General features: G+C 35.6%; 1 protein-coding gene and 3 non-coding genes across 4 annotated transcripts; 3 read left to right on the top strand and 1 right to left on the bottom strand.

Moving 5' to 3' along the window:
- The first annotated feature begins 4,665 nt into the window (after positions 1 to 4,665).
- LOC125843410 (U2 spliceosomal RNA) lies at positions 4,666 to 4,861 on the top strand. The gene has a single exon (XR_007444008.1). It is a non-coding gene; the product is annotated as a U2 spliceosomal RNA (small nuclear RNA).
- Positions 4,862 to 5,713: 852 nt separating this feature from the next.
- LOC125843425 (U2 spliceosomal RNA) lies at positions 5,714 to 5,910 on the top strand. The gene has a single exon (XR_007444024.1). It is a non-coding gene; the product is annotated as a U2 spliceosomal RNA (small nuclear RNA).
- A 1,046-nt stretch (positions 5,911 to 6,956) lies between these two features.
- On the top strand, positions 6,957 to 7,153 carry LOC125843421 (U2 spliceosomal RNA). Its single transcript, XR_007444019.1, has one exon. It is a non-coding gene; the product is annotated as a U2 spliceosomal RNA (small nuclear RNA).
- A 1,620-nt stretch (positions 7,154 to 8,773) lies between these two features.
- LOC125842364 (secretory carrier-associated membrane protein 4) lies at positions 8,774 to 16,727 on the bottom strand. Its single transcript, XM_049521643.1, has 13 exons — positions 16,709 to 16,727; positions 16,541 to 16,637; positions 14,963 to 15,076; positions 14,817 to 14,879; positions 14,429 to 14,462; positions 14,211 to 14,333; positions 12,227 to 12,289; positions 12,012 to 12,105; positions 11,835 to 11,880; positions 11,674 to 11,741; positions 11,002 to 11,050; positions 10,255 to 10,320; positions 8,774 to 9,097 (listed from the first exon to the last, which is right to left on the bottom strand). Exons 2-13 carry the CDS (start codon positions 16,598 to 16,600, stop codon positions 9,065 to 9,067), a joined length of 813 nt encoding a protein of 270 aa, XP_049377600.1. The 5' UTR covers positions 16,601 to 16,637; positions 16,709 to 16,727; the 3' UTR covers positions 8,774 to 9,064.
- Positions 16,728 to 16,865: the final 138 nt, after the last annotated feature.

Here is a 16,865-nt window from a genome sequence, read left to right as displayed (position 1 = left end):
TTCCTACAGGGCCATGTTGTTGCCTAAGAGGGCTATGAGTTGTCTATAAGCTATGTTGATGCCTAAGAGGGCTATGTGATTGCCTGCGGGGCTAGGGGACTACCGATAGGGGTATACAGGCTGATTGGCACCTTCCGGGCTTATGGGGGCCTGAGTAGGTGGTCTTGTGTGCTGTTTGTACCTACCGAGCTTATGGGGGCTTGGTTAGGTTGTTGTTTTATTATTTTTGATAAATTTAGATTTAGAAGCAAGTCAGTACAATTATCTTATCCTTAATTTATTTATCAGATTATTCCAGTATATCAAGATACTTCATCATAGTCTATTGCCTTTCATACTCTGTACATTATTTTGTACTGACGCCCCATTGCCTTGGGGGCGCTGCATTCATGCATGCAGGTCCTGACAAATGGCCGAGTAGACCTCCATATCAGCAGGATTGACTTTTATTCGATTGGTCAGCCCTTTTCCTCCGGAGCTGCCAGAGTTGGGAGGTTTGTTACCTTTTGTTGTATATATTCTCATGGGTAGGCTGGGGCCCTGTCCCACCAATCTTTACTACTCTTAGAGGCTTGCAGACTAGTGTGTGGGGTTTATAGCTACGTTATGGCCATGCTGGCCTATGTTGTTGGTTTGTTGAAGCTTGTGAGCTGTTTGATGTATTATACTGATATTTACCTGTTTTTAGTTTTGGTATAGATATCATGGTGGCCTCGACGGCCCAATCAGGACTTCTGTGCTAGTTAGATATTTCTTTATATGAACTCTTGGTAGTAGCTGGTTCTTTTGTAGATCTGTTGACAGGGGCCTTGCCAGCCGAGGGCTTAGTTTTAAGCCGAGATATACTTGTTTGTTTTCTTAATTGCATGTGACTGTCATGCACTAGTAGCAAATGGTTCAGCAGGGTCGGCTCGGGCATGAGTTTTGGCTTTAGGAGTCGGTTGCGCCCCTTGAGTTTGGGGCGTGACATTTTTTTGTACCTCCAAAAGATCAACTTTAATTTTTCACACTCCCCCTTAAAGTGATTTTTTGAAAATTACCCCACACTTGTCGTGGAAGAGCTCAAACGAAGCTTTGAGCCACATCTTGGTGAGAATCTCGACAGTTTCTTTCGAACTCTTCTTGCTTCATCAAATGATAGATTTTTCATCATCAGTTGATCCATGTAGATTATCTCCATGTTGAGTTCTCAAACTCCCCCTTTCTCGTAACTTCTCGACAATTATTTTATCCAGAGAAACACTATCAATTTCTTATGAAGTCTCAACACCAACTTAGGATCCACTGCCATATTCTCTTATCATCTCATCGATAGATATTTTGGTAGCTTCAGAACTTTCAAAAATCATATCGTTTGTCTTTAAGACTTCAATATCAGCTTCTTCTTCTATTTGATCTCTACTTTCCCCATATGCTTTTAGAATTTGCTTTGAGTCATTAATTGACCTTGATATTGCAGATGGTTGACCATATACTGCCGCTTCCAATACATCTCTCTCAATGCTTTCTTTGTAAAGGTCGCCACTAGCACATTTTCAGATATTGCATGTTCAAGATCTTCGTCTTTGATTCCTTCAATAGTAGTTACGATGTCACCACTAAGAACATCCTCAAAAATTTCTTACTTCATATCGACAACATCAGTTTCTTGCTTCTCCACATGATCGGCTATATTATATTCTAGATCCTCGATCCAATCTCCTTCAAGATTGATGGAAATCATGGCATCTATTGGTCGAGCCTCAGCTACTAAACACTATTCCCATTCTTCTTCTTCTTCAGGAACTTTTTGAGTCATATTGCTCTCCTTGACTCAGCAATATCTTTTTATGTGTCCTACGTTACCACATCGATAACATCTCAGAGGCTTCTTACCATAATAGTTAGAAGACTCTTCTTTCTTTTCAGGCAAGGTTGAATCACCTGAGAATCGAGAGTGCGACATATCTCTTGATTTTCCTTTGAAGTTTCTCTTATCGGCTACAAGAGCATCTCCTTCTCCATCCTTGACAAACACACTAGCCAACTGCTTGGCTAGTAATTTCTGTGACGACAACAAATTTTCAAATTCCTCCAAGGATGATTGTTGAGCCCATCCTTGAATCGACGTCACAATGGAATATATTCAAGTTTCAACCCACGAATGACTATTCTTCCCATTCGTGCTTCAGAAATAGCCTCCTCTGGATTCAATAAACATATCTCAGAACATAAGTTCTTAATCTTTAAAAAATACTCGGAGATAGAAAGATTACCTTGAGTGGTGTTAGCCAATTCATTCTCCAACATCTGTAGCCGAGCTTTATTCTTCTTGTTGAACAAGCAATCGAGGGTCCTCCATATTTCATGAGCTGATTTACACCTTATAATATGATCAAATAAATTAGAGGATATTGTCCTCTTCAAAATGAACTCTGCCCTCACATTAATCTGCTTCCACTTCTTGTATATGCTACTATTTTCCGGTCCGTCAGCAGGAGGACTTGTGTTACTCCCATTCACAACATCCCACAAATCCTCTCCCACAAGGTATGATTCCATACATGTCTTCCATACCTTGTAATTGGACTGATTCAACAAGTACTCCATCCCCAGTCCATTAACACGACCGCTAAAATCCATCTACACAAACAAGTTGAATCTACCACCAACCCGATCTTGAAATAACACCCACAAGCCAATCCACGGCTATGGATCTAATACCATGTAGAGAATAGCAGAAGAAAAGAGGAAGCTAGAAGGGAGAAAGAGACTTTTAGATAAGAGAACTTTGATTATGGAAGAAGACTAATTGATTTGAATGGTTCTTGGGTTACATACAAATGTCTAATGTCAACCCTATTTATACTTGTATAGGGATGCTTCTAGAAATTATTCTAGATACTTCTACAAGAAAAATCTAGATATCCTTATCTTCTAACCATGTAACAAGAACCTATATATTTATGTACTTTATTATAAACATTTAATTATCTAGAACCTCTAGATTTTTTTCTTAAGTATAAATATCAAAGATATTTACTCTACAAAATTCTAGAAAGTTCTACTAAATATCTAAGATATTTTTTTGTACCTCCAAAAGATCAACTTTAATTTTTGACAGGTAGTGCTTACCTTAATTAAGCCAAATATTTCTACGTATAAATATTTCACAAGTTTAAACTTGGTGCATAGAGCAGGAAATTATCATTTCCAGTGTCATATATGGATTCTGTCTTTTGGAAATGTAAAGTTACCAAAAAAAAACAGGGAATCCTTTTCCACATCAAGTTTGGTAGTGATCCTTTTTCCAATTATCAAACAAATCATAAAGTAAAAAATGGAACCAAAGTTACCAAAAAAAAACAAACAAACACCATAAAAACGGAAACCTTCTTCAGTTTGTTACTAATTGATCAAAATTTGAAATTCCAAAAATTATTTACTTATATTTAGATAGTATTTTCCCTTAAACTTGTTTCATATAGGAAATTGTCTTTTCTGTGTCAAATATGGATTTTATTGGAAATAGAAAGTTACCAAAAAACAACCGTTAGGATTGATAATTTCTACCTATATAAACAGCAGTTGCTTCCTCTTTGTTATTATTCACAAATCATTATATTACAAATTAATATTAGGAATAATACTTATAATGGAGGAAGCTTCACGTTCTTGATGCTGGATCTTTCGGAAAAGTATATTATGTTGTCAACATCCATCCTTGTTCTTTTTTATCTGCTGCTGTTAAATGTGCACCGTTCTATTTCACTCCAACAAGAAGCAAAAATCTTGACAACTCTCAACGATTCTCCTTACATGGTTCAATTCATTGGAGCAGACGTTAGGGAGATAATATTCCAACTTACAATCTGTTTCTTGAATATGCATCTGGTGGATCACTCCATGATTTGATCAACAATTACAAGAGAGGAATGAGAAAGATGTCAGTAGGTTTCTATACATATCAACTCTTAAACACGTACATTAATTTCTTTGCTCGCGGCAATTGTGACCTCTCGGGAGAATGCATCAAAGATGCGGTGCTAGTACATCCGAGACTTCTTAATTAGCTAGTTGTAATTTATCGCAACACTAGAGATTTGCAATCATAGATTATGAATGAATACCCTATGAATGAGTACTTGAGAAGCATTTATTACTTCATCAACTAGTTTAAGATACAATGAGATTGCAAAATTAAGCACTTATTAACTGCTGCTGATGTATTGTTATTTTACAGAACACAAATTTTGTGTAATACTATTTGGATATTGCATATATTTCTAATAATAGTGAAAACAATTGCTTGTTCCTATCTAGATTTAATTATTTTCTGTTTAAGTAAACATAGTTATGCTGGGAATAAAACGTTGTTATGTCTAATGAACGACTTATATGAAAAAAAACTACTCTTAATATAAGAAGTGCAAATTATCACTCAAACAATATTGCACATCTTGAATGTTAAGATATTTAATTGTTCTATTGTTGTTGAATGGACCAATATTGAACATCGTATTTATGCAAGTTATTTATATAATAACTGAGCAGCTGCTGATATATATGAAGCAAACGCAATGAGGTTATTTTTATAAAGCTTGCACGTCCCACATCAGAATGAGAGCTAATGCATAGACAGCCGAAAGCTGCTACATAAGCAAATTTTCGTTGAGTTGTTAAAGCATACCTTTCTCGGCCTTTTGGCTAAGATCAAGTGTAGTATCTGTTCTTATCAGTTTAATATCTGATATGTGGGCCATTGGTCCACCCGATATTAACTCAATTTTTTAAGGGGAAGAGTCCATTAAGGTAGCTTGCTACCTGGGCTCTTGCGCGTCGCCCATGCGTTGCACTACTGCACGGGCCTGGCGTACCCCACCAATTCTAGTCAAATATTTTTTATAAGGAAATGTTTTAATCTGTTTTGTTACTCAAATGATACCATGCAATATTGCATTTGATGAAGTTGGTCACAAATCTCATAGTGGAACTTACAAAAACCATCTCATGAATATTAAAGGCAACATCTCTCCACCTAAACAAATAAAATCCCAGCAATCTTTGTTTTAATTCCAAGCAAATTAAGTTGGAATTGACAATATGAATCATCAGTAATTATTGGATATTTATTCGTGTGAAAGATGTGTAGTCTGAGAAATTAGTAATGGAAAAAGCACAAACTGAGATGAAAGTAAAAGCAGATACAACTTTGTGTATGTTCTTGGTTTCCACATACCACACAGGGTGAGTCCCATCATTTGATTCAGCACTCTGTTTGTCTAGTAGAAACAAACAACTTGTACCATCGTTTACGCGATGTACCTGATAACGTGCGTGTAAAAGGAAGTTGTATTACCAGTTTATCCTTCTGTTCTGATGTTGAATTGGAAGTCACTTCCAGATGAACCTCAACAAGCAAGTGGTTTGACTGAAAGGAGGGCAACTCTATATTTGTATCCCTGCAACAAAATATGAATACCAACAACCTCAAAATGAAGAGTTGTGCATATATCCGGTGATAATTGCACATCTCGAATGTTTAGATATTTTATTATAACTGTGCAGCTGGTCATCATGTATTCATTTCCATGTGAGGCAGCAGCTGATATATATGAAGCAAATGCAATGGTGTTACTTTTGTAAAGCTTAGATGTCCCACATCAGAATGAGAGCAAATGCGTAGACAGCTGAAAGCTGCTACATAATCGGATGCCCGTTAACCTGTTAAAGCATACCTTTCTCGGCCTTTTGGCTAAGATCAAGTGTAGTATCTGTTCTTATCAGTTTAATATCTGATATGTGGATCATTGGTTCACACGATATTAACTCTATTTTTTGAGGGGAAAAAGTCTATTAGGATAGCTTGCTATCTGGGCCTTTGTGCGTCGCCTAAGTGTTGCACTCCTGCCCAGGCCTGGCGCACCCCACCAAATCTAGTCAAAAAAATTCTTTCTGGGCACACTCAAGTGCCCTTGTCTGTTTTATTAGTCAAACTATTTCTTTTAGTCGTATAGTGAACGCATATTTTTAACGACTTTCATGCTTTCAATATAATATAAATATAGACTACATGGTTGGTTGAATAATATTTCGCAGTAACTTTTACTTTAAAATATATCCTAGAAATTTAAATTTGATGTTCCTAAAGTATTTTAATATCCCAAGGGTGCACAACTTAAGGATTAGTAACTTCATGCACAATTATTTAAATATATATATGTAATGCTAATTAGCCTTAAACTAATTGCTGCATTCAGGAATTTAGAAAATTACCTTATCAGTATCGAATATGGAAATAAAAAATTACCAAAAAACAAACTGCAATCTGTTAACTTTTAGGAAACCTTCTCCACATCAAGTTAGAATTGGAGGATTTTCTATAAAAAATAAAATAAAAACAGTACCGTTTATTATTTTCACAATCATTCGATTACGAAATTGAAAATAGTTATTATGGATCACTGGAAGAAGATTCATGTTCTTGGGGCTGGCTCTCATGGAAAAGTCTATTATGCTGTCAAGATTGATCCTTCTTCGTTATGTGCTTCCGTTGCTGCTGTTAAATGTGCTGATAATTTTTGAAGGATACAATGATTGACGATAGTGTATTACTTTCTATTGTTATTATTAAATCTATAGTGTTCAAATATAACACGATGTAATAGTTGCTTGTAATATACCCAAAAAAAAGAGGTTATACTGTAGTTATTTTGTTTCATTTGAATGATGTTAACTAGATCCACTTATTTTACCACCGTCCCCCCATATCAATGTCCAACAATAAAATACTCAAATTCTAAGATTTTACCTTCCCTTTTAATTGAGAGAAGGACTCGAAAGTGACTCTGGTTTGAGATTTGAAAGGCAATGGTGTTATTTTTGTAAAGCATACATATCCCACATCGGAATGAGCCAATGTGTAGACAGCCTAAAGGTGCTGCTACATAAACGGATGCCCGTTAACTTGTTAAAGCATACCTTTCTCGGCCTTTTGGCTAAGATCAAGTGTAGTATCTGTTCTTATCAGTTTAATATCTGATATGTGGACCATTGGTTCACACGATATTAACTCAATTTTTCTAAGGGGAAGAGTCCATTAAGGTAGCTTGCTACCTGGGCTCTTGTGCGTCGCCCATGTGTTGCACTACTGCACGGGCCTGGCACACCCCACCAAATCTAGTTCAATTTTATTGTATCTTGGGCACTGCCCTTGTCTGTTTTGTAAATCATTTTAAGTAATTTTATGCTTGGGCCTCATTTTTTATTGAAAAATATTATTCGTGCTCAACTTGTCTCAGTGGGAGTCTCAAGGTTTTTATCTCATTTCATTGACTACTAAATCACGACTCATTTCACTGATTACTAATCAGGGGTCTTCTCCTTCATTAACGGGAAACAAAGTGTTGGATTTTCATAAATAAATAAACAAACGAGTGAATACCCCCAATCAGTTTCTTGTAAACAAATGGTTTCGACATATGTTTGAAACTCTGGTTTTAAAATTAAAAAAAAAATCAACAAGAAGCAGTCCTTAGCCCATTCCTATTTGTCGTAGTAAAGAATGAACTAACATGATTCACATATGACATAGTATTTTGTACTTATAGACGAGACGCGAGTTAATAATAGACTAAAAGTTTGAAGACATATCTTAGAGTCTAAAGGGTTGTTTGATAGAGTGTGTTAGCAAAAATAATGTATGCATTAGCTGTGTATTAGTAGTATCTTATTTAGTTATACACGAGATTAGTAATAGCATGGATCTCTAGTATTAGTAATGCAAAAAAATTTAGTATGACTGGAACAACGTTAAGCAATCGAGGGATTCCAGAATCTCTGACCAGTGGTTTTCATGGCATGGCAGAGCTTATGATATATGGTTACTGGGGTGCACCGTGGCAAAGATGATGACTGGGAGTCACATTTGGATTTATCGCAACATTGAAGATTTGCAAGCGCAGATTATGAATGAATACCCTATGGTTCTGAGATGAGATGGCCAATGATTTTTTACACACTAGTGTTTGATAAAGGATCCATGGACGTCGGAACAGCTACTCCAACATCCATTTATTCAGTAAGCTGTATGCTCTCATATGCCTCACACTTTTGGTTGCCAAATTCCAATTCAAGGATACCATGAAACGAATAAGATCACTACAAAAACACGAACCCAATTATGTGTAATAGTATTTTAGTCCTGGGATAATATGAATATGAAATCAATAGTTTTCGAATATTACACAATGTAATACTTGCTTGTAGTGTACCAAAAAAATAATAATAGTTGTCTCTTCCTTTTAACTAGATTTTTATTTTTTTGGTTATTAACTTGAGGTCTTTGTAGGAACCCATAAACTTCAAATTCTAAATCATCATACACTGACAACTGAATAAAGAAACAAAAGAGGGGGGTTGAATAGGGGAGTGGAAATGGCTTCAGAGAATTTTTTAGGTGTTTAAAAGCTAAGCTCTAAACATTTGAATTTGGTTGGCAAAATTCTTAAACGAAACTAGATGTCCAAGTGCTTAATATATATCAATCCTAGTAATCCCACGAAATTACCATAGTTAAAGTTGTTCTAACCTGGAATATAGCACCAGAGCCTAATTACGACGTATTTATTAAAATAAAAAAACACTCAGGATCTGAGCCCTGAGGCTTTGCAGCATATATAGAGTACACAAAATAATATAATCTTATAATACAAGGACTAGTAACTGATCGAATCACTAAACTTAAGTCATTTTGATCAACATGACTACAAGTGGACAAATTTAAAAACCAAAATCACTCAGAAACCGAATGGGTGTTTTTTTTATCCAAAATGAAGGTACTATATAGGTAATGTAGTAGTTTAATGATCGAAGGTCAAACTGTGATTACATACAAAAATGACAATGAAACGAATATGTTTGAATGAAGCAAAGATAACTATTAAACCTAGAAAACATGCAACTATATCACGCAAGTCATTACTCAGCCAAACTGATGATGAAGGCATATGTTTAGCTTCCTCTGGAAAAGAATTGTTTTGTTTTGTTGCTACGACACTGAGGTCTTTGAGTCCAAACAGGTGCATCACTTGTTCCCTCGGAAATACATGTACACTTTCTGCAGTGATAGAACAGAAGAAAACGTTCACAAGATGAAAGTGAAGACGGTCAGGTCGGCATACAACATTTTTTTTCCTTTTTCCCCCTCCATATCATACTACCACAGAGAAGAAAACGTCACAAGATGAAAGTAAAGACGGTCAGATCGGCTTGATTAATTAACATCTCTTTTTTTTTTATTGACCTCCTCTCCTTACAGTCAAGTGGCTTTCGGCTCCTTTATTAAACCCTTTTCTTTTTTTCCCCTCCATATCATACTACCATAAGGAAGAGGGAATCAAATTGCTTGGTTTTATTCTTTTCCATTTTAAATAATGAGTGTGTCCAGGCCAACTTGCGAAGCACCTTGACTATTCTACTGGGTACATGCTACCTCCTACCCAACACAACACATGTACCGGATAACTCTGCCTTTTTAGCCCGATGGAAAGATGTCATCTTCTCTCTCAGCCGGAATTGTCCGATCTTAATATGAGGAATTGAGGATTGATACTAGGACCGTTAACTTCCCTGGGAATCAACTGTCAAGATGGTACCCATTTGAATTCTAAGATAACTCTTTTCCCCTCAAGTTGTATAGCATTTAAACATTTAGTAGTATAGAACAGCTTGTTATCAGGCATAGAAAAGTCTAATCACCTAACACAACTAAATTCAACCTTAGGTTCTGAATAGCCCTACTAAATGATACAACACCCCCACCCTCACCCCCAAGTGACTTCCAAAATTGACTCTTCGGTTAGTACCTTTACTGTTCAAAAGATGTACATGCTCCAAAAGAAAAACTGCTTGGATGTCCCTATCTGGTTGATAGCCTAGTAAATTGTCTTCGTTCTTTTTGTGATAAAAGGAAAACCTAGCAAATCGTCAAAGGACTGGACATGCATTTTTCTTGATCTATGAGAGAAACCAGATGATACCCTGTCCTCCACCCTCCCCAAAAAAGACTACCCCTCACACAGCAAGCAAGAGCTTAAATATGAATTAATGTACAATTTCTCTTTTTCCCTTGATAGATTTCACTTTTAGGCCACATACACATGAAGCTCAAGCCGCAAGGCAAAGATGAGCAAAACTCTAAAAAGAGGAACAGCAGATACCAGTACACTAGGTATGAACCTGAAATGAAGAAACACAATACAGTAAAAGCCTCACCTGCAGAACCCACAAGCTAAGCAAACCTTCCAAGCAGAAGAAGCCAAATCCAATCAAATAAAATATCTGCAAAAAGAAGAAAAGGACAACAGGAGAATATATATTAAGAAGATAAAAGATCAAACAGCCTGATAAGCTAATACAAGCATTAACACTCAATTCTCTTGGGAGTTTCAATTATCCTAAGAAAGCTTTTGATGCGGTAACTCAGTTTAAAAACTAGCTGCAATATGCAATCAGAATATCAAATGAAATTGAGTTATTGTTCAAGAAAATGACTCTGCAAAAAGTTTTTGATCTGCTAAATCAGTTAACAAACTAACTGCAATATGAAATGAGAAAAATAAAATGAAATTTAAGTTTTTGTTCAAGTAAACTGTAAAAGACAGTGCTGAGTGCACAAGTTAAATCAAATTCACTCTGCTAATAATGAGAAACTAAAGAGTTTTTCCCCTTCTACCTTTTTAACAATAATACTTGGAAGGGAAGTATCTACTATCAAGCATTATGGTCGTTTGGTAGGGTGTATTAGGTAAAATAATGCTGGTATAAAATTTTAATACAATGTTTGGTTGCAAATCTCACCTATGTACAACTAGTACCAGTATTACTTGTACACCCTATTAGTACTATTATTAAACATAGTAAACAATGGCATTCAATTTATTGTTTTCAAAGGAATGTGTCAAAGAATTTGTTATTTTTTTTCCTCTCATTAAAATAAGAGCAAATAACTAAACAACTTACCCCAACCAACACATGGTCAGAGAAGACATCAATTGCTGAAAGGATACCCCTGGAATGAAGTAAAAAGGAAGCACAATAATTAGTGAAGAAGAATATAAAAAGACAATGACAATCCAAGGGAAAGTGGAAAACCCTTGATAACAATCACCGCATTTAACGGGCATCAATATTTCATCGCTCTTATTCATGTTCATGAAGAGCATTTCTCACCATTCAAGACTCATATCATTCACTCATTTCATTTAAAAACATTATAGAGTACCAGACCTTTAAGTGGTCAATTTCTTTTTAACTGTTTTCATATCAATATGGTACAAATATCCTTATCAAAAAAATCAATATGGTACAACCACAGGAAAATTGATGCACCAACAAGGGAAGCAGTAATCCGTTGGTCACAAAACTAAACCATGTTCTTTTTGTGGTGTATGACACCAAGGGGTTTTTGGGATCTTCAACTCTTCTATCATCACACTATGAACCAAATCATTTGCAGAAACAAGGGGAAGAAGGCAACAAGGGCATTTAAAGCATATTTTCACCTAAAAGGCGTATCCATATAGACTAGCAAATTCTACTAAGCTAAAACAGCCTGTCAGAAGTAGCAGATTATACAGAATACTGAACTCTATAATGAGAGGTTAATGGACTAAAAATTGCAGCAGAACTTACGTTAAGGATTTTCCTTGAAATACAATGGGAGGAGCAATAGCAGCAAGTATGCAAAATCCAATGTGGACCTGCACATACAAAAACAAGAAAACAAAATACTCAAAAACAACTCCTGGCATAAAATAGACAGCATCTTTATCACTTCTGTAAGCAAAACGAACCAAGTAGAACATGAAAAACCATCCAAACTTCAATGCACTGTCGGTCCTGCAAATCCAAACAAGCTCAGATGATAAAAGGTCAGTCTGTTATGTGAAAATCAAAAACGAAAAGAAACAACTGGAGGGATTTTACAAAGGCAAAAGGGGGATGAAATTAAGAGAAACAACACTACATACCTCATCGCGTTATACAGAGGCCTGTACCACAAAATGTACGAAAGGGGACATCCCGTTAAAGCATATATTATAGCCAGGAAAAAGATTTTAACACCTAGAGAAGGCAAGAACTAGATGATGTTAGATATATTGAACTTGAATTTACTTTTAGATCTTTAAGCCAATAAAAAGGAATGCCACATGAGCTGCCGCAGAAAAGAGAGAATAAAGCTCACCGCCACCCTTAATCCAACAGATAGTCACGGCAAGAACATTGAACGCCAGACAAAAAACAATACCTGTAGAAAGATTTTGGAGCAAACCCAAAGAGGTTATGAAATAGAAAGATTCATATAACACTCAAACAAAGAGTAAGAAAATACAAGATTCATAGAGCCCTTGAAAGAAAGAGTAACATTTGTGAGAGAGAGAGGGCAACTGTTGAACAAGTATTATAGCCGATAAAGAAGATAGTCATCTATCCCAGTTTATTCTTTTACACAACAGCTATAAACCCTGTCGTTTTAACAAAAGAAAAACCTACTAGTTTCCCTCCATCCTATAAAAATTACTCACATCTCAACCTAAAATGTTACTCACATGGATGAAGTTGCCAAATTGCTTGCTCTTAGGTTCCATATCAATTGTGGTTTTGTTACTTTTAATAAAGAAACAGTATTGCTGAATTTCAATCAAAACATTGGATAATTGAAACTTCAGAGCTGAACTACTATAAAAAAGTTCGAAAAGACAAACTCAAAACTTGCAACTACTAATTTTATGCTGCTTGGATCCCAAAAAGATGTATAAGCAGAAAGGCTAAAGTCTTTTGACCATAATCACAAACGGCAGCAGTGTTAAACATAGAAGTATGTTTCTCTCATACACTATTTTTTAAATCAGTAAGCAAAATTTCATCAATGTAAAGCCTGACATATACAACAATAGGCCATCCAAGACACAAAAATAAAAGATGGGATAACCTCTATACAAGAGTTACTCCTTGAATGAGCTAATGAATACCATTATTCTAGTTCTCTTATTCATTATGTTCTCCGTGGGTTCTGAAAATGAGGTTTACAAAACAGAGGGGAACTACAATGTACCTTATCGGAAAAATCAAAAGAAATAAATAAAGGAATAGATTCGGGGAAGGGGGGAACATAGAAGTGAAAGGTAGCTTCCAAGAAAACCAAAATCTATCACCTTAACTTCTGTGTCCTTCACAACAATGGTTGCCTTTATTGAATAATACTCTAGTATCTGTATTTCTATTAGCTAAAGAAGATCACTTCATTGGTCACCCCATGATTAATTAGATATAATCATTTATGAATATATTGGCAATTTGTCCAGGAGAAACACGAAAATGTAGTTTGACGAAGGATGAAAGCAACTGGTTATTAACTTAAGTCTTAAAATACCAGCTCAATATAGTAAGAGACATTTGATAGCATCAAACTAATAACTTTGTGCAATGAAGCTCTCGCTGTATGCGTTTAATTTTACAGAAATAACATTCAGCTATCAGTTCAATAGAGAAATTTAGGGTTGCACTTCCCATCTACTTGGGACATAGGGGTCTTAATTTCTGTCAAACACCTCAATGAATCAAGGTTCATTCAATTATATTGGTTCTTGTTCAACAGACAGTAGGCAGAAACAGAGGGAGAGGAATTTCTTCTCTTGCCATAAACTTGAGCTGAAAAGCAGGTTTTCCCCTCTGTTCAGTTTGTGACCCTATTTTAGTCTGTTCCAACAGACAATTCATTTCTACATATGGAGACGGTCTAACTTAAACTTTCCATTTTATCCTAATGACAAGCATTTACAGCCACCCAAATGTTATGTATGGCATGTTTAAAACCTGGCACGTCTTCCTTTCTTTTTTAATCTCCCCAATTAAAGAGGGTCACATAAAATGAAAGAGTGAGTAGCATATCTCATGCATTACATCCTTTCAGCAAAATCCAGACAAAAAAGCAGAGAAACTGATGCACACTGCACATGTTGAGCCCAGAAAAGTAAAGAAACTATGAAGAGTTTCATGCAAAACTCCAACATTCTGCACTAGTAAAGTACACTCAAATCATAATCAAATGGTAAACTTGTAGGTACTTAATGAAAGTGGAAACTAGAGAAAATTTAGCAGACAATTGTTTTAGATATTCAAAGAAACATTCTTCTTTTAAAGAAAACAAAACAGAAGTGAGATGCTACCTAACCAGCTCGCAAAAGCCAAATACTGCAGCCGCTGAGAATGGGCTGGTATTTCATTTGCTATATCATGATGAATAATTGGAAAAAAGGGCGGCCAATTCCTATCATCAGTTGGCACACCAGCTGAATTGAATCATAGAAACGCATTACCTCAGCATGCTAAAGAGAAAATAAGTCGATTTAATAACAATCTGAAACTAGCTTAAGTCATTTCTTACCACCAGCAACAGCATCTTCTCTTCGTTTAATATCCTGTTAAACCGCAACTTAATGAGAATCATGCAGAAGCCTCAAACTGAGTTGAAGCAAATATGAACTAGAATAAACTACATATCAAGGAACTCATAACAACACATTTAGCTAAAAAGTAACATTTTGGGAAGCATTCACAAGCCTCAAACTGAATTGGGGAAAAATATAGACTAAAAATACACTACAAGAGATAAGGAGGTTGTAGTAAATAGTTTTGCCAAAAAACTAGGAACATAACTTTTCAAAAATTTGCACCCTTGCAGCAATAGATGATCAGAAATCAACAAAAAAAAGTATAATTCGCAGTAATCACATAGCAAACAACAATTTAAAATAAAAAGAAAAAGAACCAACTCTTTCTCTCCTTTGCAGATCTGCTTCCCAGGTTGCTAATTCTTTTTGCTTCTTGTTGGAACCCTAAAACACAATTGAGAAGAACACATTCAGAACAAACAATGTTCTTTACAAGACTGCAAACAAAAGCATATCAACTTCATTACATTCATTGAATCCAATGGGACGTCAACAGTTGCATCATGCTTTTGGCCAAAACCAAGAGTACTAGCAATCATTTGAGGGAAGCGTGATTTCGATGCAGGAGCGGAGCCACCTTTCTGCAAGAAAATACAGATGATATAAATGAGGAGGATCTTGCACATTCAGAGCATTCAAAGTAGATAGTGCATAAGAAGTTATAATTGTAATTGTAATGTAACAATAAATTCTGCATTACGACAAAGTGATTGTGAGTTGAACATAGATACACTGTAATAATTCGAGAACTGAAGCATGCCCGTTTTGGCACTAACAATACTCACAACCTTAAAAGATTAAGGAAATTCATATAATCTCTATGGAAGGACAAATAGTGGGTTTTGATGGTTCTAGGTATGTTCAGGTCCTATGAGATATATGGGTGATTGTGGATCCAAATAAGGAGGTAAGAAAGAGTCTGCTGAAGGATATGGAAGCCATGTCCCAACAGGGCAGGGCAGCAAGTGACATTGATAAAGAGAACCATTTTATGCCACTCACCAGTACGGGCTATAAAATATGTTCTAGTTAATGTAAGTAACCTCTCTTAAAACACTTTTGGATATTAAAGCTTGTCTAATGTCCACTTACTGACTTGGTATTTTTCCATATACAGTGTTTCAAGGCATGCAACGGTAAAAAAACTGTAGCTTTCTCACTTAACTCGAAACATCTCGCAGATACCTTCTTGTCAATATATACACACACATATCATAGGTATCTTGTCAGCAGCATAATAGCCGACTATTACACAAAACTGGTTTCTTCATTTCAAGTGGAGGCAAACAAAAACAGACTAATTTTCAATTGCTTGTTTTTCTTCTCTTATTTTTTTTGTCTGTAAACAATAAATATAAATTTTAAATGTTTAGACTCCCTCTATTTTTTCAATAACTAGGAAAACCAGGGTTGATACTATTGTCATTATTTTCGTAACCTCCCTTTTCCCTTAAACACATGAAAAAATAGCATCTGTATACCTAAAAATAAAACAAACCAACCTTAAAAAAAAACATCTTTCATTTAAGGGTCCTCATCATAAATCAACTAGGACCAGTAACTTCACACCAAAGGCCATATCCAAGCAAATTACAACCTTTTTAAATTAAACAGGATGAAGATCAATCCCCAGGCTCAACTCTCAAGCCAATCTTTCAAATTAAGCGTACTGAAGGCATTCTCACTAATTTATCTTAAAATTCGTAGAAAATAAGCTAGATTTTTATGTTAATCTCACTAAAATACTGTATAACTTTACCACACCGACAAGCCAATCTTAAACACCACAATGTACCCAAAAAATTAGGCAAAATCTAAAACTCCTTAACAAACTTCCGCCATCCAAGTACGCAGATCTAGATCAAATCAAACAACTCATTCCAAATACCACCACAAAACATCCGATAAAAAATCAGAAAAAACATTGAAAAATGATAATGCTAAACGAAGAAAGTTAACAATAGCCTAGATCTAAGGAAAGCATCACATTAACATATTTTGCATTAAAAAAAGCATAAAAAGCGCATCGAGAGAAAGGAGGTTACTGAAAAAGGATTGACTTCAGGCTCCTCTTCATCAAACGGATTCGGATCGTTTCCTCTCATTTTCTCTTCTTCTTCTTCAACTTTTCCAAATTTGAATCTGAACAGAATTTTTCAGATATCAAAAGTGAAAAATTCAGCAAACTTTATGTAATTTGAAGAAATACATACAAAAGCAAAGGTGACTGAAGTCTACTCCTGTGTGCTTGCTGGTGACGCGGGATACCGAATCGAGAGTTGAATTTTACATATTTGCCCATCAAGGGGTTGTGTAATCACCAGCGAATGCCACTTGTAAAGCGGTTGGGTTTTGTTTGAGTGTCCTCGG

Source organism: Solanum stenotomum, chromosome 10 (genome assembly GCF_019186545.1).
Source record: "Solanum stenotomum isolate F172 chromosome 10, ASM1918654v1, whole genome shotgun sequence".
Classification (NCBI taxonomy): Eukaryota; Viridiplantae; Streptophyta; class Magnoliopsida; order Solanales; family Solanaceae; genus Solanum; species Solanum stenotomum.
The sequence above is the reverse complement of the archived record's forward strand: the minus strand, read 5'-3'. Positions and strand labels throughout refer to the sequence as shown.